The sequence below is a fragment of the Monodelphis domestica genome, chromosome 3 (genome assembly GCF_027887165.1).
Source record: "Monodelphis domestica isolate mMonDom1 chromosome 3, mMonDom1.pri, whole genome shotgun sequence".
Lineage (NCBI taxonomy): Eukaryota > Metazoa > Chordata > Mammalia > Didelphimorphia > Didelphidae > Monodelphis > Monodelphis domestica.
In genome coordinates this window covers 469,844,171-469,868,723 of record NC_077229.1, presented here as the reverse complement: position 1 = coordinate 469,868,723, position 24,553 = coordinate 469,844,171, and the positions used below count along the sequence as shown (strand labels likewise).

Sequence of the window (24,553 nt, the reverse complement as noted above, 5' to 3'; positions counted from 1 at the left end):
AATTAAAAAATTATTAATTCATATATTTATTATCCCCCCAACTAATGTGTATAAGTAAACAACAAAATTAAGAGCTAAGCAAGTAGTGATATTCTAACATGCCAGATACAGGAGTTAACTAGAACAAAGAATGCATTAAATCAAAGAATACTATTATAATTTAATATAAAGACACAAGTTCTTCCATTTCAACATAAAAAATCATGAGTATCCTCCTTTCTTTTCTTTTTTTATTTCAAATTTACCAATTACGTGTAATAACAAATTTTCACACAAGTTATATACTATAAAGTATTTCTTCCCTCACTTTCCTTCCCCATCCTGGTGATGGCAGGTGGATTCTACATGTATTTATAAAACATATTTCCACATTGTTCATTTTAAGTGATTAATCTTATAAAATCAAATCCCCCAAATATTAACCCAAATAAACAATTGAAAAATCATACGCTTTCATCTGCATCCTCACTCCAAAAGTTCTTTTCCTGGAAGTAGATAGCATTCTTTGTCCTTAGTCCTTCAGAATTGTCCTCAATCATTATATTTCTGAGAGTTGTTAAGTCTATCACATTTGGTCATTCCACACTATTGCTATTCCTATGTTGTACTAGTTCTGTTTATTTTACTCTGCATCAGTTTATGTAGGTCTTTCCAACTTTTTCTGAAGTCAACCTATTCCATCATTCCTCACAGCACAATAATATTCCATCACCACCATATACCACAATTTGTTCAGCCATTCCCCAATCTATGGACAGTTCTTCAATTTCCAATTCTTTGCAACTACAAAAAGGACAGCTATAAATATTTAGCAACTCCTTTCTTACACAAGCAAAGGAAAACACACACATATTCATATATAAGTATGTCCATATAAAAGACATAAATGTATATGTGTAAATGTATAATTTATCTTGAACTAGAACTTCACTTAAATTAGAGTGAATTTTATAAATAATTTTAGATTATTTTAAAGTAATTAGTGTAAATTTAAAAATAATTTTGTAAATAAATAATCTTGGTAAAGTTTCCCTATATGCAAAAAGGACTGGACAACATGACTTCTATGATTGTCTTCAACTTTAAAATTCATGCATTCATTCAGTCAATATTTTTAAGCATCTATTATATATCAAGTATTGTGGTAGACCCTAGGAATACAAAGATAAAAAAAACAATCCTTATTTTCAAGGAACATACATTTTACAGAGGAGAAACAAAATGTCCAAAGGAAAACATGAAGTAGATACAATGTAATGTCTAGTAAGGAGGGCACTAGCAGTTTCAGGATTCAGGACAGGTTCCCTCTAGGAGGTGGCTCTTGAGCAAAAATCGAAGAAAACTAGGGACACTACAAGACAAAAGTAAAAAGGGAGTGAATTCCAGGCACAGAGGACAAGCCTATGAGAAGGCAGGAAGATATAACATGGAATGTCATGCCCTGGGAACTGAAACAAAAGCTTGTTTGGCTGGAACATTGAGTGCTTGAAGGAGAGAAATGCTCAATAAATCTAGAAAGATAGGCTAAAGAACTAGATTCAAACAGATGAGTTTGTATTTTATCCTAGGGAGTTACTGGAGCTTCCTGGACAGGCGAATGACATGATCAGACCAGTACAATATCAATTTTGCAAGGATGTGGAAGAAAGAAGAGAGAATGGATGCAAGGAGAACAAATAAGAGGCTAATATAATTCTCCAGATGAAATGTGATGAAAGCCTGAACTAGGTTGGTGGCCCTAAGAGTGGAGAGGAGCCAGATGTGAGGGATACTAAGAGGTAAAAATTAACAAGCTTTGACATTTGATAGGGTATGAAGGGTGATCTAAGGATATCTCTGAGGCTGTGAATCTATCCTTCTTTTCAAATAGATCAGAATTTATCAAAGATATCCCTGGGTCATGTGAATCTTAATCCTATATAAGTGAATTCTATATCCTGATCAAAAACAATTCCCAATGATACTATCTAGAGATAATAAACCAAAGGCATCAACAAATATAAACCGTATTTGAGTTTCTGTAAAATCACAGGTTTTGTGAAATTATTGTTAATAATATAGGCTATATATCTTTTTATGGACTGGACTTGTGATTTCATTGGCATTGTATAATCCCAGTTAGGAAACTCAGTTAATACATATCCACACAGCTAGGTAGTACAGTGGAATGAATGTGGACTTGGGGGCCAGAAGACTTGGGTTCAAATCCTGCCTCGGGCATTTATTGAGTCTGAAAAAATTGCTTGACTTCTGCTTATAGCAACTGATCTATAAAATGGTGATAATGATACTATCTACCTCCTAGGGTTTCTGTAGGGATAAAAAGATCTAACATTTGTCAATTGTTTTGCAAACCTTCAAATGCTATTAAGGTGCTAATTATTATTATTCTTATTTGTTGTTGTTGTTGTAAGTTTTATTGCTGAAAAATTAAATGACTTATCCACTGTCACACAATGAGTAGGCAGTAGAAGCAGGACTTGAACTGAGAGCTTCCTGATTTTGAGGCCAATTTTCAATCTGCAACATCCTACTATTAAGACAGTTCTAGAATGTGAATATCAATGTTATCCCTCTCTCCTAACTCAGGAAAATAGGTGGTAAAAGGAAAGGAGAGGTCCTTATAACCCAGTCAGTTAGTCAGAATTAAGTACCTCCTTTGTGCCAGGCAGTGTGCCAAGCACTGGGGATACAAAGAAAGGCATAAGACAGTTTTTGCTCTTAAGGAGCTTCCAGGTGAAAACACAGCATGAGGTCACAGATGAGAGGCAGCTTGGCTTTAGGCCCCCAGGGTGGGCTCTCCATCATAATCAGGCTGGTGCTCCACATCAGCCAAAAGCTTTGCTCCACTTGAGCTAGTCATCACTTAACACTGTGCTCTCTGCTCCACGTCTCCAGAGATAACTGCTGTAATGAAAAGAACCTGGCATGCCTGTGCACATATACACACAGAGTGCCCGAGCAATGGCATATAAATGGGCTTGGTGACTCATTCCTTGACCTGCACCTGGCAGGAGGGTGTTACTCTTAACACAGCCACATGACCATTGGGTAATGAGCAGGCTAAGCTGAGACTTGGGTCCATCCCAGAAAGAGTGACTGAACTTGGAAAAAATATTCTTACTATGGACCAACTGGAAGAGAGGCATTGTGGACACTTAATGTATGACAGTCTCAGTTAACATGAAGAAAGTGATTTTTCCCTTTGATATCTCCAGGGCAAAGAGGGGAGAAAATTCTTTTTCCCACTACAGGAATAGTATCTTCAAGCTGGTTGGCCTGACACTGGAAAGCAAAGTAGCTTCTGCCCATTATAGAATGGTTGGACTTGCCAAAAAAGAGAGTGATCTCATTATCAGAAACAGAAGGAAAGAATAGGGGATGACATGGAGTGATTTTAGTTTTGAGATAAAGAGAAGTTAAAAAGAGGGAGCAGAGGATAAATGCCACCAAATTTCTCAGTAAAGTAAAAAACAAGGTGCTGAGTTCATAGAGTAGGGGAAGGGAATGTGTGAGAAATTTAAAGAGAGGCAAAAACAATATTTAGGAAAATAAAGCAAAATTATTATTTGAGTAATTATTAAAATAATGTTATGTTGTTTAAGTTTTTCTTATGTAAACTATCCTTCTACTCAAATATCCAATATATAGCCCCTAAAAATTATTTCTAAAAAAATCTATTTCCACTAAAATGCTAAAGCTAAAAATTTATTGTGATACAATTTATTCATAGATGTCTACATTATACTTTAAATGTATGTTGATCTGGCCTCAGGAAAAACTGAGTTCAGTCACATCACTACTTATGTGACCACAGACAAATCATTTGACTAACTTGTCACAGTTTCTTCACCTGTGAATGAGAATAATAATAGCACCTACCTCCAAAGGTTGTTGTGAGGATCAAATGAGATAATAACTGTATAGCCTTAGTTTTGTACCTGGCACATAGTAAGCACAACATAAATGTTGGTGTTTATTATTATTTTATTACTATTAGAATATTGGCATAAATTCTACAAGTCTTTTTTAGGCAAAGCTAGGCCAGTTGAGTAACACAGACATATACATATGTACATACATAAAGATATATATTTCTGAACATGTGTTCCTAGGGGAAAGTGTATGTCTATCCATATATATATGAATCTGTATACATATGCATGGGTATACGTGCACATATACACACATATATAAAATTAAATAAACACGCACACAGGCTCCCTCACTTTCTTCCTAGGAATACAGGTTCAGATTCTCCAAGAAGAAAAAAGGCTCTATATTGCCTCCTGGTGGTTTCTTTAACAATAAATGCAAGTCCCATTACCTCAGAATTGGCAGCTTCTTCAGGAATAGCAAGGAGAGTTGACTTTGCCTCTTCTAGTATTTTTGGCATTCCATAGAACTGTCCACCAACATGGATTACATTTAACAGCTCCAGTGTGAGATCCGAGCCCAGCAATAGAAACACCTTAAAAATGTTTATTTTGAATAATTAAAAAATTTCCGCAGTAATTGGCAAATATTCATTTTAATATCAAACTGCATAAAAACACTTATCAAAAATATATTTCATTTCTGGTTTTCTGTCTTTGTCTGTATGCATTATGGAAGACTAGCTGAGACCCACCTAAAAGTCCATGGAGAGGTGCTTGGTTAATAGGTTGCAACATACTACAAATGGGAAATAGAAGTATGAAAATGTCATCAGAGACCCAGGATCAAAAAGATGAATTGGCAACATGGGAGAATGAGGGTTATCAGTGGACAATCATGCCCCCTCTCTTTAGACCAGTGATTTACAATTCAAATAGAAACTGGATCCTAGAAAACCATAAATTAACAGCATCTATACTGTACTATATTTTTATTTTTTTTATTAAGCATTTCTCAATTACATTTTAATTAGGAGGAAACAGCCCACTCATTGCTCTAGACATTAAAAATATTCTTCAGGAAAGGGGTCCAGATTGCCAAAAAAGTGAAGAATCCCTATTTTTTTATACCCTTGTATCACTTGTTGATAACTTGGTGGCCAAATCCAAATTCTTTTCCTTTCCTTCCAACACAATCAGACAATCATAACCAATTTCCTTTCCCTTCACAGATAAAATCTTGACTTTTCTTACTTAGCCTGCTTCATCAACTACCATCTCCTTTCATCCTTTTCTTCAGTCCTTTTTTCTCATTCTTCTTCCTTTTCTCCTTCAGTTGAATTTTTCATTTTCCAACTATCTCCTCAAAAAATTCACTCTGATCTTCTTCACTAATCCAAAGTTCTCCAAATCATTTTCACAATTTTCTTTTCCTCTGTAGTCAGTTCATTTAAGCTGCTTTGGTTCCTCCCAAAGAAATAAAAAGACCAACCCTTTCTTTTTACTGATGAGAAAACAGAAATCCAGAAAGGTAAACTGACTTCCTCAAAGTCACATAGTCAAATGCCTGAGAGAGATGGGATTCAATCCTAGACCTCCTGACTTCCAATTCAGTATGTTTTCTATCATACCATATTATATCCAAGGTTTTCCTACCTCTGTGACTTTATGACTCTAGACCTGGGATGGCGAACCTATGGCACATGTGCCAGAGATGGCATGCCTAGACCTCTCTGTGGGCATTCATGCCAAAGATCCAATGCCCCAAGGACCCAATACCCCCCCCCATCTCTGCAGCACAGAGTTGCCCAGATTTCCTAACTAGAAAGCTGGAGAAAAGTGTAGCTTGGCTGCTCTCCTCTTCTCTCCTTTCCCCAGTAGGAGTTAGTAAGCAGGTCTCTTCAAGACAGCATCCCTTGCAGGATAAGACTGCCCCACCCCATTCAGAATGCAATAGCTTCTTACTTAACTTTGGCCTGAATGGGACAGAAACAACTGATGTCTTTAGTATCAGAAGCAACCAGTGTCTTTACTATACAAATTATTTGGGGTATTTGAGGGGGGGAGCAGGGCACACCTGGCACTCAGTGGGTGAAGGGGAACAGAATATGGTCTCTGAGGGGAGCATGGGCACAGCACTTGGTCTGAGGGGTGGGGCCTGGCATTCCATTTCTAAAAGGTTTTCCATCACTGTTCTAGACCAACTCCTCCTACCCACACAGCTTCAGAAACATCAAAAGGGAATGAAACCAAAGAAGCCAGGGGTTTGTAGTCTTCTACAATGATGTTCGATGATGTATAAATATCATGGGAGTCTATGATTTCCCTATATTTCTGGAACCAAAAAGCAATGCACAGAGTTCTCTTCTCACAACTGAGTTTAAAGACCCAGACAAGGCTAGTCTAAAAATTCAAAGTCCTAGTACTATTCCCTATGATTTTGCCTTAGCAATACATCTATTACTGTTTATGGCAGGCCTTCATGGAGACACTTCAGAAGAAAAATGACACTCAAAAATGTCTCCTCTCAAGAGAGCTCAGTAGGTATTCCAACACACATAATAAGTAGATGTGAATGAGACAATTACCTGAGAGATGAGCAAGTAGTGTAGCTTGTTCCATCCAAGATCACACACACAATGAAAAAAAAAAAATAGGTTTTTCTGGCAAAGACTACCTAAAATGTATTTGCTTATCTTTTTTGTGTGTGCTTTTAAAGAGCAATGCTATATCTAACTAGAAAACTATGTAAGAAGAATGTTAATTATTTTGTAGTAATTATTAATATTATTTTTTGAAGTCATTCATTTAAAAAAGCACACTAAAGTTCACTGTCACCTGTTACTACTATGCTTTTTCTATGTAATTTTTGCCCAAGTTTTTCAAATATAAGTTATATAGAGCTAATTAAGAACAAAATTGTTTTTATTTTTAAATAGGTGATCAAAATGTGGTTACAAACATATTATGAGGATTCATATGCAAAGTCAATTACAAATAACTGACTTGACTTCTACCTTTAAGAGAATTTGTTCTGAATTACTTCACTAAAAGAATGGCAGACTCTATAGCAATGAAAAGAAATCTATAGCTCTTGCATGTATAAAATACTATCATTTTAAAACTACTGAAAAAAACAATGTTAGAATTTAACAATGCAATTCACTAATTTTATGTGGTGTTCTATATGATTAGGTTTGTGCCTTTAGAAATCATAGTAAACCAACCATTAGCTAGGTAAGGTGACAGAACTTTAGGAATCAGAAAACAAAGGAATCGGAAGAGTATATACTACAAACCTGATTCATTATTGGCACTGTGTCCACTTTATAACTGGTACCACCTTTAACTATTAGATGTCCCTCTGTTCTTTCAGTCACAATTGGCTGGTCTGGAGAGTTGGGCAATATTCGATACCCTACAGCTACATCTCCAAATGTTCCAGCGAGCCGAGTTACATTAATTTGTATATATCTATTGAGGCTTTGCTCAACCACTATAGATTGCCAACGGGCATACAAAGCAAACACTCCATGAGGGTCATCATTTGCAGGAACAGAGAAGCTTGTAAAGCTTTTTTCCTTATCCACTTCTGCTCCTCCATCCACAGAAACCAGTTGTATTATATAATCCTCATCTATTTCTGGAACATCATCTGGCAGTAGCTGAATATCAAAGCTGGCTTCACTTTTCCCATCAGCAATCATGAAAAAGCCCTTTGTGGTGAGGAAATCACCAGTGATATCAAACTCACTGCTTAGTTCCCAATAAACCTAAAATAATGATAATAAAGATGTTTAATCAAAAAATAACATTCAGTCAAAACTGTACCATTAGATGCTACCCTCTACATAAAATATTACAGATAGTACATTAGACTTAAGAAAGAAAAATCAGAATGTATAATCAAGAAAGATTTCCCTTACTCCCATTAATAAATCTGTTGGCTCATATTATTGGTCTATCTGGAAACACTGTCGAATATTTTAAAAGGAAGTTAGGTTCTACCACTATAGTTATTCTTTATGGTGGTGTAAATTTGGTGGTGTAAATTTTGTGCTGCTGTACTAGTTGGCTGGCATAATTTTGCCACTCTGTAATATTTTACTTTCTCACAAGGTTGTTGTAGGTAATGCACATTCTCACAAAATAGATTGCTTTTATAAATATAAACTAGCATCATTAATATATTCTGTCAATTAAAAACTATTTATTAAGCTCTTCTATTAATCAGGCATTGTGCTATTGATGGGGATAGAAAAAAAGGTCCTTGCCCTCAAAGAGCTCACATTATAAAAGGGGAAGACAACATGCATAAAAACCATACATAAAAAAATGTGTGCAAGGTAAAAGGAAGGTAATCTCAGAGGGAAGGTACTAGTAGTGAGAGTGGGAAACCAAGAAAAGCCTCCTGCGAAGGGTGGGAGGTGAGCTAGGAACAAGTTAGGCACCATGGGAGATACAATATACTCTTTCCATCTGACAAGCTGTCTAATTTATATGCCTAGAATTCTGTACTATTTCACCTATATGTCAAATAAAAACCTAAATTTGATGATGTAAGAAAGTAGAATAACAATTTTAAAATGTCAACTTAGAAACTTTATTAATAGACCAAAATTATATATATATATACATATATGTATATATGTATATATATATATATATATACATGCCCAGAGACTACAGAGTATTTACAGAGTAGGAAATCAAGATATATTGGAAGATTTTGGCCAGTATTCTCTGAATTGCTATGGATAAATAATCACTAGAAAATATATTTAATTAGGAATACTCTGATCAGAATTTTCTCTTTGAAACATTGAATATTCAACTCAAGTATGCCAGTTAATCTCAATTTTTCAAAAATTAAGAAAATTGTTTTTCCATGTTTTGTGCATAGCTACAGCATTTTAAAATACATAAGTTTTTTGAGACTAAAATTCAATATCCTCAATCAAGTTGAAATATACTCAAAAAATCAATGAAGTATAAAAATGGTTAATATCTGTTTTGCTAAACCAAAAAGTTGATACCTTTTTCTTTTAAATCAGAGCTCCTCAAAATGTGGTCCAGGGACCCAGAGTCCCCTTCAGGGGGTCCATGAAGTCAAAACTATTTTCATCATAATACTAAAATATTTTAATTCCTCAATACAATAAATACCAATAGATAAAATTCACAAAAATGAAAGCTCTTCGGGAGTTCTTCAATTACTTTTAAGAGTATAAAGGGGTCCTGAATCTCAAAAAGTCTGAGAGCTGCCATTCTAGATTAGAATATGCATAGGCACTCAATAAGTTTGGGCAAATATTTTATCATGGCACACACTACTCTAACTACTTCAATTATTTAGTAGATATTTGGTAGAAAATCTTGGTGGAAAATGGAAAGACTCGGGCATGCACAAACCACTGTCTAGTGGCTCCCCGAAGTCATTGTAATTGTCTAAAGGTACTATCTTAACTAGTATAAAATACTCCTCATCAACTCAGAAAGAAAAAGTAGTTCAGTCATCCCTAGAGCCTAAAATTTGTCCTGAATGACTAATTAGGTCAAGCAGGTCTTATAGAAATCTCTCAGTGCCTCAGGCAACTCTCTTATCAATTTCAGAACTAAGGAAATGTGCTTTGGTATAAGAAGTTTCCTCCCCAGGAGAGCTCCTACAAAAAGAAAATCAGGAGTCTGGACGCTTCTCCCCAATTTTCCTCTACCTTAACAATACAGGTCTGAGTAGACATAACGCTAGACAAAAGTTTAAGGCTGGGAGGTGAATAATAGAATGTTTTAATAGACATATGCTAATTTAAGTCTTTGTCTCAAGTTATAATTTCCAATAACTAAACACATAGTAGAATTTTTATACTTCAAATATTCCTTTCTTTGACTTGTCATCAGGGAATCATTGGATTTAGGACCAGCAATCATAGGTTTATGGAGCGAGAGTTGGAAGGGACACAGAGGCTATCTAGATGAGTAATAGAAAGAAAACTGTGTTAGAGGAATGGGTCCAATTCTGACTCTTACATTTGCTACCTATGTGACCTTTGGCAAATGAATTATTCTCCCCTTGTGCCACAACTTGCTCAGTAAAAAAGATGAAGTTGGACTATATAGCTTTTGAGGTTCCATCAAGGTCTAATTTTGTCATAAACCAACCCTTTCACTTGAATGTTTCCTTGATGGTGCCCAAGCAATTTTGGCTCCAGCTAGGAAAGGTACTTCCTTTGCATGGATTTCAATGTGTGACTGGGGAAAAAGCAGAAAAATGTTTAATAAAGAATGTTTTGTTGTTGTTTAGTTGTTTTAGTCATGTCTGATTCTTCATGACCCCAGTTGGGGTTTTCTTGGCAAAGATTCTATAGTATTGACAATTCATTCTCCAGTTCATTTTACAGATGAGGAAACTGAGGCAAACAAGATTAAGTGGCTTGCTCAGGATCACACAGCTAGTGTCTGAGATTTGAACTCAGGAAGATGAGACTTCAAGCCTGGCATTCTATCGACTGCATCATCTTGCTGCCCTTCCAGGAGAATAGTATTTTTAAAAATATATATTTTGTTCTTTTGATTTATGGTAACAACACAGTTAACCAACCAGTACTGTAACAAGTACCCAGAGTGCCTATATTAAATACTAAAATTGTACATTCAAATGGCTACCAAATTCTTAAAAATTATTTTAATTAGTCCCCTTTAAGAACATTATACCTGCTAACTTAATATCATCAAAAAACTTCAGATATATTTTTGAAGGATCAGAAATGTGGATAAGCAATATCGAGGAATCTATTAAATTTTAGAGTTCTTCAGATTATCTTCAACTCAAGGTTATTTCTGCCACTTCAGTTTTACAGAAAAATGGGACACTATATAGTTAATCATTATACCTTATTTTTGTACTAGGATGCTTAATGGAAGTGTTACTGTACTTAGGAAAACAACATGAAAATAATGATACCGTAATATTCCCTGTAACTCCTTGGACTCTTTTGACATAAAACACAATACTAAGTGGTCCTTCCAAAATTGATGGTTCTATATAATTCTTCTTGGATAAGGATTCAGGAGCAAATTGAACAATTCCATTTGGATCACCAAATTTTTGAATCTAGAAAATATCAAATAAAAAATGTGTACAGCTTACATAATAATTATGGTAATGAAACAATTATCAACAGGTAAAGGAACTTACTATTCATTGATTCAAAATCTAGTTCAGGAAAGAGATGGGAAGGGGGAGACACTTGAGGAAGATACACTAGCTAATTAATATGCTATTCAATGGATCTCTGGATATTTTGTTATATTGTCTATTCTCTTTAATAGGCAAGCTGGATAGCCCACAGGTGATGGGAGTGAAAATATAGGACCCCATGATTTATAATCAAGATGCCCAACCCAATTTCTCTCTATGCCATATTTACCAACCATAACTCTAATGCTTTTCATGATATCAGAACTCTTCAGTGCCAGAAAGAGGTTTCCAAATTTGAAGTTTATGGAACCTTTCTATATAATTTTTCATCTACAGAGACATATACCCCTTTGCTTCTAATGAATGTCACAAAGAATAAACTTCATATGCATCTAATCTATTACTTCCAGGATGTATTTAATGGTACATACAAGGAATATCAATTGTCCTTCCAAAACAGCAACTTATGATTGGTTTAATATAGGTGAAGGGGAGTTGGTCTGTAGGATACCACTGAAAGAGAGACAGTTCAATTGAGAATTTCAAGGAGCATGACTCCTGGAAACAGGGATAAGAGCTGGATCTGGATGAAAGGAATAACTTGCATTGGCCATTGAGCATCAAGAAGCAAAGACAAACAGACTAGAAGAATTCTACTGAGCAATCATCCTAATAGAGGCCCCACACCTAAGGAAGGAGCAGTATCAGAGTTCCATGAAGAGAGAAAGTAGCAATATTGAGTCTTGAAATACCAGAGGTATGAGAGGTATGAGTTGTTTTGGTCATGTGTTCACTACCACTGTTCTCTGTTCCCACAATTCCCACAGATGTTGTATGTTTTTGTGGGAACATGTACCTTAGGTTTACCAGGGAAGAATGTCTCCCAGCGACTATTCTTACTATGTCATCTTAGTAAATACCTTTGTTTTATGCTAAATGTGTTCACTAGCACGACTGTTCACTTGAAGAACACTAGTGTGGGCTTAAAAAATTATAACTTTAGAAGTTTTCTTTCTCAGAGTAGTCTCAAAATCTGTGGAAGTAGTAGCCATTCATCCCCTGGTAACCCTGCCCATGAGTACAAATATAATTTAAAGGAGTAGACTAGAGGGGGTGCTCATAGACATTAATTATGTAAACACAGTAACCAAATTTACAGGATAACTTAATAATAGTTCCCTTCAAATATTAAATATATGCAACTTAATTCAAAATATATTCAATTTAATTCAGCTCACTGAATTATTTCCAATATAAAAGGTATTTGCAAGACACAGAGGGAAAAAAGAAAATAAGATATAGTACCACAAATACCACATTATCTGGAGGCTTTTAAAAGCAGTATTTACTACACTGTATTTAGTGGTACTGCATTCAGTGAGTGGCAAATATAATCCTGTCAGATGAGATCTAAATTGAACTTCTCACCAGATTCTATCCTTCAAAATGAATTAAACATTTCATAATTTTTAAAAACATCACAAACCTATCTTTTTAGTTGTATAACATTTCACCAAATTTTCTCTGATAATCCCATTATAGTAAGGAGCACAGGAAAGAACACCTGACCTGGCTCTACTCCTTAGCTCTCCTTAGTTACTACCTGAGTTAATATGGTCCAAGTCATGTAATTCCTCAGGTTCATTATCTTCAATATCAAGGAGACTGAACTAGACAGTAATCTGTGGTTTCATGAAACCAGAACTTTACAGAAACACAAAACACAAACTTACTACAAGGAAGACATTTCTAGCCTTTTGGTCTAACTTAGCTTCTCCTTTTACAACGTGAAGTTCAACAATGAAGATTTCTTGGACTTCAACATCTTCATGGGGCAAGATTGTCAGAGTTATGGTTCTCAATCCACCTTCTCCATCAGCAAAAGAGAAGGACCCATTCACAGGTTCACCAATGTCACTGTTCAGAGGTGGTAAAACTTCTTGTGAATTTGGTCCTAATATATTCCAATCAATCTGTAAGATTATAAAATTATAAATTAATCAAAATCTATAGAGGTAATGGTTTGAGGCTTGCTAAAATATTAATTTAGACACAAGAAAAAGCATGAGACCAAAAGACACAGGAAATAGCACATAGGAAACCAAAGTAAAGATAAAATACAACCATGAACATAGTCATATAGGGAGACTGAGAAGCAATAGATGAATGACATATAGATACTTCACAAAGAGTTACCAAAAGAAAAAGAACTTTTTTAAGGAAAAACACAGGCAAGAATTGTACAGAAGATATTAAGAAGTTAACATCCATAGCCAGTGGAGGAAAGCCATACTGATGAAATCTCAAGTCTTTCAGAGTATCAAAGTAATTGTTTGGATTTATTCACCAAGATGTCAGTTTTTTAAGTCAGACTAACCTAACTGCCAACCCCCTTTTCTTTCTTTAGGGTAAATATTACAAGATAATATGAGGACAGTTACTTTAGTCAAAAGTACTAGGTCCCACCTGAATAAAAAAAACTCTGTGAATTAGGAAAATTTTTCCTAAGTGTGCAAAAATTTAAGAAAACATTGTTATGTGTGATAAATCACTTGAAATTGGATACTATGTTTCCAATGTGGAATTTTACATTTTGTTTGAACAACTCTAAATTGTGAATGGAAATAGCTTGAATGTAAGAAAGATTTCTCAACAGTAAATTCCATTTCTGTTCCTTTGGATTTTCTATTTAACAGATTCTCAGAATTAGAATAATTTAATAGTAAATCTTTCTCTGGAAGACTCTTGTGCAAAATATAGAGTACTGATCTTTTCTCTCAAGGTTATTTTAAAATAGGAACAGATATTATCTTAGTAGGAATAGTCTCATAAGAATTTCCTATTTCTTTCATATTTAAATATTTTTAAATATGCAGATTTACATTTTGTCTAAAGTAAAAATGAAATTTGCTCATATAAATTATGTAATTGCAGAATGCTTGCTTATTTTTCTTCTTTTAAAACATTTTTCAGAGCATAAAGAAATGTTAATAAATGCTTTCATAATTAAATATAAACTTGCTTAAAAATAAATGTTATTTTCTTGTATTGGTAGGTCAAATTTGTGGGTTGTTTATAAAAATTATTAAAGTTTAATTGATAAAGAATTGACCAAAGAGCTAGTGAGACCTTTATTAAAAATCTGCCTCTAACAATATGTAGTTTGTGTAATTCTGGACTTTACCCATAGTCTTGTTTTACCCATAAATATTATAATTCTATGGTCATGAAGTCTGATCAAGTGAAAATTCCTTTATCTGATCGTAATCTGCTATCATTTCATCTCTCCCTTTGCCTTGCACCCCTCAATCCTGTTCTTTAACATCCCCAGGACCTCAAATCCCTGCACCCTTCAGATCTTTCTTAGGTCACTGACCATTCACTAGCTATACTCTCCTTCCTTGCCAATCTTGACCCTTTGATGAACCAATTCAGTTCCATACTGTCCCCTTCTCTTTGTGTCCCCTGCCCCCTTATCCTATGAAAGCTATTTCCTGGCCAAGCCTCAGACTTGGATTATTCTACCATCAGATATCTTAATTCCTACTCATATGCAACTGAATCAAAATAGAGAAAATGATGAAATTTGGGTGCTCACTGCAGAAAGGCAATCCTTTTATATCTCCCTAACTGATTTACTATCATCATAGTGGCTTTTCTAGACATTTTCATATTTCCTCAAACCTCCAAAGGCTCCCCCCTATTCCAACCCTCCCAACTGCAAACTTCATATTTCACCGAAAAAATTGAGGCATTTCACCAAGAGCTCTTCCTTGTCTCCTTTCTTCAGTTTGTATCACTTAGATGCTTTTCATCATTTCCTCTTTTACCTCTGAAGAGAGATGGTCCTTCTCCTTGCCATAGTAAACACTTCTAATACACAAATAATCTTGTTTTTTCTAATAGGTTGTCTCTTTATCATGTTTTTTAGTCATGTCCAACTCTTTATGACCCCATTCAGGGTTTTCTTAGCAAAGATATCAGAGAAATTTTCCATTTCATTCTCCAGTTCATTTTACAGTTGAAGAAACTGAGGCAAACAGAGTTAGGTGACTTGTCAAGGGTCATACAGCCAGTAAGTGTATGAGGCCAATATGAACTCAGGAAAATGAGTTTTCCTGACACCAGGTCCTTTACTCTATCTATAGAGAGACATCTAGCTGCTAGCTGCCCCTTATCATTTCTAATATGTTATTAATCTTCAATCTATCCCTGTCTACTGGCTGCTTCTCTATTGCCTATAAACACATCTATGGCTCCTCCACCTTCAACTTGATCTATCCATCCTAGCCAACTGTTTTCTTACATCTCTTCTTCCTTTCCTGGCTAAACTCCCTGAGAAGATTGACTATAATAAGTGCCTCTACTTACCTCTTGCTCTTTTCTAAACTCTTAAATCTGACTTCATTCAACTAAAACAGCTCTCCCCGAGGTTACCAATGATTTCTTATTTGCAAATCTATTGGCCTTTTCTGAGTTTTTACCCATTTTTATTTCTCTGATACCCTTGTCACTGTCAATCACCCTTTTGTCATTGATATCCTCAAATAATAAATTAACTCATATATGACTTTTGGAGAAGGAAATAGCAAATCACTCCAGTATCTTTGTCACCAAAAAAGCTAAATGTGATCATAAAGAGTAAAGACATGACTAAACATGCCAAGTACTTTACATATGATGTCTCATTTTAGCCTCATAACCACTCTGTGAGGGAGATGTTATTATAACTATTTTACAGATGGGGGAACCAAGGATGAGTGAGGTTAAATGGCTTGCCCAGGGTCACACAAGTAATAGGTGTCTGAGGCCAGATTTGATCACAGGTCATTGGGATTCTAAGCCCAGTTTTCTAACCACTATTCTACCTTTCTGCTACTTCTCTCCAGGTCTTTCTGACACTGTCCTCTTCTCCTTCTCCTTCTACCTGTCTGGTCTCTTTTGCTCTGTCTCTTTTGCTGGATCTTCATCTAGGTCATGGCTACTAATTATTAATTTCTCCCAAGAGTCTACCCTGGGCCCTCTTATCCTGCCACATTGTTTTGCTTGGTAATCTCATCAGCCCCCCTGGATTCAGTTATCAGCTCCATACAGATGATTCCCATATCTCTTTAACCAGCCTGACCTCTTTCCTCAATTCAAGTCCTGAATCTCTAACCATCTTTTGGACATCTTACACTGTCCAAAATGACTTATTCTCTTTACACCCAAAACTGTCCCCTCTTCCTAACTTCTTGTTACTGTCAGGAGCACTGCTAGCCTCTCAGTCAGCCAGGCTCAACATGTCATCCTTAACTCTTTATCCTCTCTAACTGCCTCATATCCTTTGGTTTTTACCTTTGTAATATCTCACACAGCCTTCTCTACTCTGACACTGGAGCCACCTAGTGTGGACCATTATTACCTCATGCCTAGATTATTGCAATATCCTTGTCTCCCTGCCTCAAACTTCTCCCCACTCTAGTCTGTCTTTCACAGAGCTTGAACAGATCTTCCTAATGCTACAAGTCAGACCATGTCATCTCCATTCAGTAAATTCCACTGCTCCCTATTACTCTGCGGTCAAGTATAAAATCTTCCTTTCTCCTTCACAACCTAGTCCCTTCCTACTTTTTAGTCTTCTCATATGCTATTCCTTGCTGCATAACTATAATCCAGTGACACTGAATCCTCAATAAGGAAAGCGATCTCTAGACTGAGCATTTTTACACCATGCGTGGAATTTTATCCCTTCTCAACCTCATGTTCCACAAGAAGTCTTTTGGGCCCCCTGTTAATGCTTCTTATCTCCACTTGATCCTGTGTAAAAGCTTGTTTGCATGTTATCTCCCTTGACTAAACTGAGCTCCTTGAAAGCAAGGGGTGGCTCTTTCCTCCCTTGTATTTCCAATTCTTATCACAGTGCCAAATAATTACTTGTTGAATTGATATAAACTCTTGGCTCTCTAGTCAACTTTCTAAGACTAGGCTTCCAAGTGCATTTCTCCCATTCTGTATTAGAACCCCTCACTAGGAAATCAATGAAATCACATCTGATCCAAAACTGAAAACAAGTTACTCATTAGGTAGTGACAAAAGCAGTGACTGAAAGGCAAGAAATGGTAAATTCAGAAGAATATTCAGAAGAATAACATCAAAACACACAACAAAAATACTTCATATAGCACAGCTTTGAACAAAATCTATGAAGCAAGGAACCATCACTTTTTTTTTTAACATGAAGAAAGTGATTTTTCCCTTTGATATCTCCAGGGCAAAGAGGGGAGAAAATTCTTTTTCCCACAACAGGAATAGTATCTTCAAGCTGGTTGGCCTGACACTGGAAAGCAAAGTAGCTTCTGCCCATTATAGAATGGAACCATCTCATTCTATAAGATAACCAAATTGCCCTTCCTTCTGAAGATCCTTAAAGGCCCCAATATAAAGTGAACTTAATTTGCCAAATGCCATTTAAGGGAAACAATCCTTGACCCCATCGCAATCTGCACAAATCTATAAAAACTCCCTAAATTTCAGTCGTTTAAATCCTTTGACAATTTATTTCCCCACAGGAGCCTTTTTCCCTCTCTCCCGCCTCCACCTCCAGGTTTTGCATGGGGAAACTCTACCTTAATCTCTCCTAAGAGTCCTCCCGTCCTCTGGAGCACCAAGGACAAAATCAGGGTTGAACTGGGATTAGCAATAGTCATTTTGCTTTGGTTGAGAAATCGCAGGAGTCCATGGGGTGAGTCACTCTGCGCAATGGTAATTCGGCTCACTAGGTGGCGCCCAAGCACTGCTCCTCCAGTAACTTCTGTCAGCAGGATTTCAAACTGTTCCTCAAATTCACTGTATGGCAAGAAGGAGCAATTCTCTGAGTCTAAACATATTAAAATTCTGCTAAAATCCAAATAAGTAGTCATTTTCCAAATTAGTCATACATATTCAATGCACAGCGCGCACACACATGCACACACCCCCAAGTGGTACAGAGAGGGTGCTCTTCTTAAAAGCAAGCGTTATCAACATCAACATTAATGCTTAGGAATCATTATTAGTGTTTTCCTCCCCTGTTTTTAATTGCATGGCGCATTAAGACAGTGAATTGGGAGAGACTGTTTCCATATTCTGATCAGACTTCTAAAAGTCGGAAAGGGAGAAAAAAAGCACACAGTGATTTCCTCTAATTTTATGAAAGTGATAGATGCAACTCCAATTGCTTATTTTTCAACTGGATTTAAGTGGCATTTTCCTCTTACTAGCATGTAACAAATTGCTTCTCAGTCAGCGAATGTATTTTTTAGCATTTTGTTTTCCGACAAGGGACCCATGCGATCCACGCCTCAGAAAGAAGTAGTTTGGCAGAACGTGGCAGCTAGATCGAAAGGGATCAGGCAGGAGGAGCAATGGCTGCAAGTTAGGAGGACAAAATTTAGACCTGAGATCAGGTCTACCTAAAGAAGGAGAGCTCTCCAAAAGGGAAACGGGACGCTTCAGGAGGTGGGGCAGCGAGAGGGCACAGTAATTAAAGGGTCTGACTTCGGACACTTCCTAGGTGTGCGACCCTGAGAAAGTCCTTTAAACTTGTTGGCCCTTGCTCTTCTTAGACGTGTTATGAAGCCAGAAAGTTAGGGAGAGGTAGTGGGTTCTGCCTTCTTGTAAGTGAATAAACAAAGGCTTATGCAAGAAACCCAGGGCGATCCCCCTCCATGCTTCACTTGACTATTTGACTTTTTCCCTGGACTGTTCCCCTTGATTATTTCCAATTTATTCGATATAGATCTTGTTTGGTATCTAGTTGTTTCCATCTTATCTCCTCCATAGCAGTCTTTCTACTAGCAATGCTTAGCAGTAGTCACACCCAGCCCTCTTCTCCCATACCACCATCTCACTGTGAATTGGGTCACTTCAGAGTAGTCACTTAATAAATGATTGCTGACTCGTCTTGGTATTTACCAGATATTGTTAGTCATACAGGAAAGCCACTAATACTCTTCCCAACTATTAAAGCAGTTGATTTTCTGTGACACAACACAGGATTCTTATGTATTCATGATGAAACATCTAATTACCCAACTAATGAAATTATCAATTCTATTACCTTTCATCATCGTCTGTGATAGAAACATTTATAAAACTAAGGTTCTGTCCATGGTGAAAGATGATGGAGTTACCATGAACCCGATAATCCACATGAAGAAGGGCAGAAATGCTTTGGGAGATGAAATCAGCTGTCACATTGCCGTAGACTCCATGCAGCCTCACTACTGGAATCATGAGCATTCCAACGTCTTCTTCCACTATAATAGGAGTTCAGAGTTAGCTAGCAAGCAGAGGAGTAGCAAACACATTTAATCAGAGGCCACTCAATGTGAAATGATGAATTTATTCTTTTTGCAATTAAGGAAGGTGAAGATAAAGATATAATTGAAGTTTTAAATTATTCTAAAGATTATATACCACAGATCGTATATTCAATTTCATTTATAGGGCAGCTAGGATGGCTCAGTGCACAGAAAGCCAGGTCTGGAGACAGGAGAATCTGGGTTAAAATCTGGCATCTGACATTTCCTAGCTATGAGAACCAAGGTAAGTCACTTAACCCCCATTGCCTAGCTCCTACTGCTCTTTTGCCTTAGGAGCAATACATAGTATTAATTCTCAGATGAAAGGTAAGCTTAAAAAAATAACTTTTATCCAGCACATTTCAGGTCATTATTAATGTGAAAAGAGATAACAATGAATAAAAGAAGAGGTCACATTCCTTCTGTATTTTTAATTGAAAAAAAATCTAACTTGGCTAAAATAATGTTTAGCAGCAATTGCCTTAAGAGTCCACAAGATAGTGATGTTTTCCCATAAAACATCATGAGGACATAGATTTAGAGTTTAAGAAGTCTTTAAAGGCCATCTAGTCTACCTTCTCATTTTACAGATGAGGAAACCAGGATCCAGAGATCTAACTGGCTTCTCTGTGAAGGCAACAGTTAAAGCCTGGTCCTCTGTCTCCAATACCTTTTTTCCACCAGTGCCTTCCGTAAGTTAAGGCAAATGACTTAGAGTATGCTTTGAGTTTCAGATTTTTGTAGATTTGGTTTGATTTCCTTTACCCTGTGATTTCATGGGAGTAGAGAGCTAACCATTGTGGAATCCCGTCTAATAAGTAGATGAGCACTTACTCTGAAATTTATATTGTTAAGAGTTGCTGAGAGCAATAAGACAGCCAATGACTTGTTCAGGCTCACACAGCCAATATGTGTCATTAGCAGGACTAGAATGCTGCTCATCTTGACTTCAGGGCTAACTATACACTAATATGACAATGATTCTTGCTAGTGATCACCAATATAGAAATGAAATTATGCTTTAAATGTTCCCCAAAATTAAGATGGAGTGAAGATAATGAATATTGTTTTCTTATTGACAGTAAGAAAACAAATAAGAGGAAGTCTGACAATGAGGATAGAGACGGGTCCCTGGGCATAGAGTCAGGAAGACCTAGGTTTATGTCCCATTGCTAATGCATGATGGTTGTGTGACCCTGGACAAGTCACTTAACTGTGTAATAACCCAGGTAACTCTCCAAGATTGCAAAGAAGAAGGAAGTTTGGGAGAGAAAGTCCAATATGGAAAAGGCTTCTGCTGGCTTTGAAATTACTTCAATAATCAATGAATCTTGGGCACAAATCCTAACCAAGTCATTGTTTCCTTCTTATACTATGTGATTTTTGCTCACATCCTTCTGGAAATCCCCCACGGAGAGAGGATGACCCCACATGCTGAAGGCAATTCATGTGTTGTCCTTCAGTCTTTCACTGGCCCCAGGTGCCGCTGACCCATTTTATGCCACATCTCACACGTGACTCAGCACCAGTAACATTCTGGGTCTGCTTACACCCTCCAGACATTCTTCTTTCACCTTCAGGGGCACCTGCAAGTTGAATTCTCTTGAGATCGTGGGGTTGCAATATTTGGAACCAAAGAGCATCACCATATACAGCCAGTGTGCAGCTTAGCAGAAAGGGACTTTGCTTCAAGGCTTCTTGAGAAGGCACAGGTTCAAGCCCTGCCTCTACCTGTGAGACGCTGAACACGTCATACAGCCTTCAGGGCTTTCGGCAGGTCTCTGGGACTTCGGTTTAAGAGAAGGTGATGACCTGCATTGATAAAGAGAGTTCTCTCCACCCTGAGAATTCCCTCCACCAAAGAGAACACACATCCAGAACGTCCTTCTATAGCATCAATAAAAGAATGCTCCTTTGAAGTGCTATGAAACTGTAACCTCAATTCATATGGAGTCAGTGGTGCAGTGGAAAGAGTGCTAAGCATGGAATGAGAAAGATCCAAGTTCAAATACTGCCTAGATTTGTGCAAGTCATTCAGCCTTCTCTTAACTTAAATTTCCTCAGCTGAAAATGGATGTAATAACACATTCAAATGACATGCACAGTTAAGTGCTTTACAAACCTTAAAATATTATATAAATGTTAGTTGTCATTATTATTATTATTACTATGTTCATTCACTCTTTTCCTTATAACCAACGCTATGTCCAGCTTATTTTTCATCCATAGTGTCTGTCCAAGATACATAAATTAATACATTAATTCAATAGGTTTTCTACCAAATTTCATGGCATACAGGCTAGACAACATCCACTCTTCATCCCCTTTGTTTTTCCTGAGTGTATTGTTAAACTGATGTCCATTGAATGAACTGATGATATTCTGGGACCCCACACAATAACACAATCTCATCAAGAATAAAGTCCAACAGGAGCATTTGGAAAACCTCTTATTTCTAAAAGAAATTTTCCTTTTTAACTTTGGGCAAAAGATCTTCATTAACTCTGACAAACACTTCTGATGAACAGGTGACTTGGTTTTCCACTTCACTTGATGTTTATTTACTCAGAAGATCATGGAAAAAAGTTATCACTTTGTTTGTATCTGTCAGAACTTTACAGATAGACCTAGCGAACAATCTTTAAGCATATATTCTTCTCTACAAATATAAAATATTGCAATTATAAAAATAAAATAATGAAATTTTATATTCTCTCCTTGTCTCATTGAAATGTAAAGTTTCCGTGAATATGTCTTCAATTATAGAATATCATCTCTAAGTGATGGCCTGATGCTGTAATTTCCATCCAGGGGATTCTTAATACATTTACACAATGATAATATATAATATATGCATATATTTATTATGCAACTAGGTGGAGCCATAATGCACAATTCAGGAAGATGTGAGCTCAAATATGACCTCAAACACTGATTAGCCTTGTGAACCTGGGCAAGTTATTTAACCTATGTTATTTAACCTCAGTTTCCTCATCTATAAAATGGGGATAATAAAAGAATATACTTATCTTTATAAATAATTATAGTAAGATCAACATATTAATAACATTGTCATAAACAGAATAATCAATAAAGATCATATAAGTAATGTGTCTAATTAGTTATTATATTTCTTTTGAAGATCAACTCTTTTATGCCTCACAATAACCCTCTGTGGCCAGAATCTCCATTGTATAGATGGGGAAACAAGCTCAGAGAACTTTAGTGACTTATATGTGATCGCACCCAAATTCTCTTGACTCTCATATTCTATAGAGATAAGGAGGCATATGAGTTGGCAGCTTGTAGATATTTTTGGGTGAGAGAAGGGAAATGGAAGGAAATTATACTGTTATTTCTTATGTTTTCTATTCTTTTGGAATCTTCCTCTCTGGGATACCTTTAAAAAAGCAGTTCCTAAGCTCCTTTACAATAGTTTTGTTTCCAACACACATTTATTCTATGTTTGAGTAAGTCTGACCACACTACCCAATTTCATCATCTTAAGTGTCATGTCTATTTCTTCATATTTAGCTCAATATATACTGAGATACTGGAATCCAAGGGAGTGGTTCCATTATCATCAACTATAAGAATTTCTAGAACACAGGAATGCTAGCAAATCATCTCTGTTTTTTGTCTCTCTTTTCAATGATTGGCATAATTGGGTTTTACACCAAGCCTTCTTCACGCTTGTTTTCCTTTCTATATCATTTCATTGCTGAGGTGATATTCCTTATTATCTTTGGTCATCTTTCTTATTAAGTCTTTACAAATGAATGTTTATTGTAAATTGATGTTTCCCTTTACCTATTATATTTTTTCTACTTGACAAAGAGTTCAAACATTTGCCAGTTTAGGATTTCTAGATTCCTGATTTCATTTTATGGAGGCTATTTAAATTTCTCTAAGAAATGATGATAATAAAGACATGTTATCTCAGTCCATTCAGCATTTTGCAAAGTCAACATTTTAAGTAAGTTGGCTTGAAAATGTTTTAACTGTGTTAATTTAATTGTTTTAGTTTCGTGTGGAATTCTAATATTTATCCTTTCTTCCATTTTGGTTTTGATTTTGACCTTTACACTAATTAGTCAATGGTCTGCCTGCACCCACAGAGCTGATTCTAAAATGACTCATACAACAGTAACCAGTTTTTTGTCATATAATGCCTGCATCAGGATTTTTGGTGATGTTATTCTCTTTATCCAACACTTGAACTCTTCCTGGGAAAAAATATTTCTTTTTTTTTTTTTAAACCCTTACCTTCTGCCTTGGATTCAATATGGAAAAAAAATTTGATAGACTTTTGATACACATTTGGCTTCTTTCCCTTATTAATCACAAATCACACATACCAGTATATCTTCTCCTATCTTTTCCTATGCCTATCTTTACTATGAAGTAAACAAGTATCAAAGGATACATTAACATGGTTTGGAAGGTCTTGTGGAGTTCTTTAAGGAATTTTTCTATTTGTTCACTCTTTGCAACTAATGATGGCACATAAATTGAAGCTTGTTTTCATAATGGTTTATTTACTTGTGCTCATAAACATTACATCATGATAATATAGATCATTAAATGATTTTTCGTTTGTTTTTTGGACCCATAATGAAACCGATTCCATTGATTCCTTTACTCATTTCTCTAAGAGCGCATAAATCATGATTTCATTTAGCTATAGTTCCCTTTTGTCTTCTGGTTTCATGAGAGTACTAATGTCAATATGGATGTGGTTTTGGTATCCTCCAGTAATATAACAACTCACTAGTCATTGGACAAGAATTACTCATTTAAAGTAAACATTTAAATTCACGTTGTTGTTTTTTACAAAATTGTAGCTTTTATACCTTTGGCCCCATCTTTATACCATGTGACAACCATCATAAAGGAAGTAGAAAAGAAAGGCCATGCAGTAATACTGTGAACTACTAGAATGCTATTTTATACAAGATGTCCTAAAAGCCTTAGGGCAGTTTTAAGCCTATATTTTAATCTATTTCATGTATACCATGAGATCAAAATTCATTCCTTGGTGGCCAACCTGCTATTAATAAGTCATTCATTACTTAACTAAGACAATTCTTAGAAGAATTAAATAATTTTGTGGCCAAAATACTTTGAAAGAATATTAAATTTTTCAAAAAACAGCC

At 36.0% G+C, this 24,553-nt stretch overlaps 1 protein-coding gene across 1 annotated transcript in view; it reads right to left on the bottom strand.

Annotated features, from left to right (window-relative positions):
* Positions 1 to 24,553, bottom strand: part of ADGRV1 (adhesion G protein-coupled receptor V1) — a 778,411-nt gene that overhangs the window by 521,732 nt on the left and 232,126 nt on the right. Inside the window, exons 66-71 of the mRNA XM_001366741.4 lie at positions 19,154 to 19,352; positions 17,682 to 17,901; positions 12,807 to 13,046; positions 10,837 to 10,986; positions 7,175 to 7,648; positions 4,328 to 4,471 (exon numbers count right to left, since the gene is read on the bottom strand). Of these exons, the coding sequence (XP_001366778.3) occupies positions 4,328 to 4,471; positions 7,175 to 7,648; positions 10,837 to 10,986; positions 12,807 to 13,046; positions 17,682 to 17,901; positions 19,154 to 19,352 (1,427 nt within the window). The remainder of the gene's footprint in view (positions 1 to 4,327; positions 4,472 to 7,174; positions 7,649 to 10,836; positions 10,987 to 12,806; positions 13,047 to 17,681; positions 17,902 to 19,153; positions 19,353 to 24,553) is intronic.